This window comes from Hippocampus comes, unplaced genomic scaffold, assembly GCF_001891065.2.
Source record: "Hippocampus comes isolate QL1 unplaced genomic scaffold, H_comes_QL1_v1.1 scaffold53, whole genome shotgun sequence".
NCBI lineage: Eukaryota > Metazoa > Chordata > Actinopteri > Syngnathiformes > Syngnathidae > Hippocampus > Hippocampus comes.
Window position 1 is genome coordinate 33,911 of NW_017805707.1, and position 2,434 is coordinate 36,344.

Sequence of the window (2,434 nt, forward strand, 5' to 3'; positions counted from 1 at the left end):
TTTTTTTTGGCGGCGGGTTTGACAGGAACCTGCAGTTGAGAATTTGAAGCCTCTTTTTTGGGAAGGATTTGAACTAATTGTGATTGGCCTGACGGTGGGGAGCGAGAATGGGTCAAATTAGCAAGCTAACTTTGAGTCATTTGTGCGTGCGCGTCTGGGTGTCGTGTTTGCAATTATGCGCGACATTCTATCCCAGGGTAAAGAGAAACCATTGTCTAAGTCGGAGCTCCGGTCGGGTGTCAGCGTTGGGGATCGCCGCGGTTTCCAAGTCGTGACAACGAGTCGGCGCGACGCAAACAGAGCGAGGGCGAGGGAAGGGAAAGCGGAGAGCGCGAGAAGCTGCATGCGATTACCTCCAGCAACTCCAAAACTGCGTGTGGGTTCCTCATTTTGCAACTTTTTCACCGTGCGGCCCTCCTCCTCTTTCCTGTGATGTTGCTTAGCCCCGCGATTGGAATTTACAGTCCGATGGGCCTGCCTGCTAATAAAACACATGTGGACTTGTAGAGGAATTGGGGGGATGGGGGGGTGAGAACAGCCTCTCTCTGTATGCGAGCACTAAGAGCACAAACACACACAAACATGGAAACACATCTATTCCTGTGTACATATTGGCTTACATATACACTTGTTAGACTTGTGTACAGGCTCAGCGCACATTCCTCCCGCTGCTTATTATTCTATCCCACTCGTATATGCGATAAATTAGGTTAGAATGTGTCCAGAACAATTTTCCAATAACAAGATCCCCCAACGACCCATCAACTTAAGTTTGCTATAATGGATTATTCAGTTTGTTTTATCGGCGCTGCTCTCCACACATGCAAGGGGAGGTGTGTGTGTGTGTAGATTTTTAAATCTACTTAAACACCACCCCCCCATAACAAAATCTAAACACTCACCGATGAACTCAAATACTCCTGAAAAGTTACCCAAATATTCTTAAATCGATTGTACTTTCAAGTTAAATACAACTGAACTCTATGTAACAAGCGTACTGGATCGGCTTTGACGACGGAGACTCTGCAGAGTGAGTTCACTTGATTTCTTGGCATATCACCTTAAATCTACTTAAATACCACCCCCCCATAACAAAATCTAAACATTCACCGATGAACTCAAATACTTCTGAAAAGTTACCTAAATATTCTTAAATCGGTTGTACTTTCAAGTTAAATACAACTGAACTCTATGTAACAAGCGTACTGGATCGGCTTTGACGACGGAGACTCTGCAGAGTGAGTTCACTTGATTTCTTGGCATATCACCCGAGGGTCTGCGCACGACTGGTGGGCGGTACTTGTACCACCCTGAGAATCACCGGCGGTCGTTGAATGCGACACGTGGATCAAAAGGAGTCCGTGATGTGGTCTGAGTTTGGCAGACAACGCGGACAACTTCTCCATTGTTCCCCAAACCGTCCCGCATCATCTGGTTGTACAGACGGACAAGTGGAGCTGAGGCGCAAGGGGGGGTTGGGGTGGGGGGTGAGACTGGGGTCAAATCAAGGTTAAATCGCAGTCTGTACATTATTAGGACATGGGGAGATAATAAAAGGAATGGGGGGGGTATAGGCTGTCCCTACACGGACTCAAAATGATGCATCCTGCCTCAGTGCGTAAAGCGGACACGGATTGGGGGGGCGGGGGGATTACAGTAATGAGCATGACGAGGAGTCAGACGTCTTTGTTTAAAAATTATGACAAGGATGCCCTTATACCCGACGTGACAGCTTTATTGTTTCCATGAGTGCCACTTTTTTTTTTTTATGCACAGTAGTACATGGCAATTTTAATTCTCCTTCGATTGACTTTATCGTCTCCAACAAAGCTCTCCTCTCCTCACCTATAAAGCAAATAGACGCGACCGAACCTATTTTTGCCCGTATATGCACAGCTTCCCGCAATGGTGACTTCATCGTTAGTGTCCGTAACCCAGGCCGCAGGCCTCTCCCTCGTGTGTCACGCGCTGCCGCGGTGTCAATAATATGCAGCCTACATACATCATTGATCCGTTTCCATGGCGTCCGCGCAAAGGCGATGACCTGACGAGCTGCGGTCTTGCCGCCGGATAAAGCCGCCGTCACCCTCGGCCTGCGCTTTGCATTCAGATTTGACGCTTGGATTAGATATGACGGGAAGCGGGACGAGGGCTGCGGATATCTCGCTACCTGAAAGGGGGTCACCGTTGCACACAATTTGTGCGACAAGGCACACTTTTCAGCGCCCAAGCCCAACAAACGAGCTTGTTGTTGACCCCTGGGGGGTAAACAGACGGCAGCTAATCCTGCAGAATTTCGAGCGTCCGCGGCCTGACATACAGTAGTCGGCGCTCTGTTTCTGCGCCGGTCTTTGAACAAAAGCTTTCACTGTGTTTGCCGACGGCTTCGCCGGGGTGGGTCAGGGTATGGTGGGGGGGGGGGGGTAGGATAGGG

At 49.1% G+C, this 2,434-nt stretch overlaps 1 protein-coding gene across 5 annotated transcripts in view; it reads right to left on the reverse strand.

The window, feature by feature from the left end:
• pphln1 (periphilin 1) overlaps nucleotides 1-2,434 on the reverse strand; it is a 57,352-nt gene that overhangs the window by 19,811 nt on the left and 35,107 nt on the right. Inside the window, exon 11 of one of the 5 annotated variants that reach the window (XM_019883007.1) lies at nucleotides 1,279-1,457. The exons of the other annotated variants lie outside the window; for them this stretch is intronic. Within the exon in view, the coding sequence (XP_019738566.1) occupies nucleotides 1,318-1,457 (140 nt within the window). The 3' untranslated portion in view covers nucleotides 1,279-1,317. Of the gene's footprint in view, nucleotides 1-1,278; nucleotides 1,458-2,434 lie in introns of those variants that run through there. 5 annotated transcript variants of the gene reach the window in all.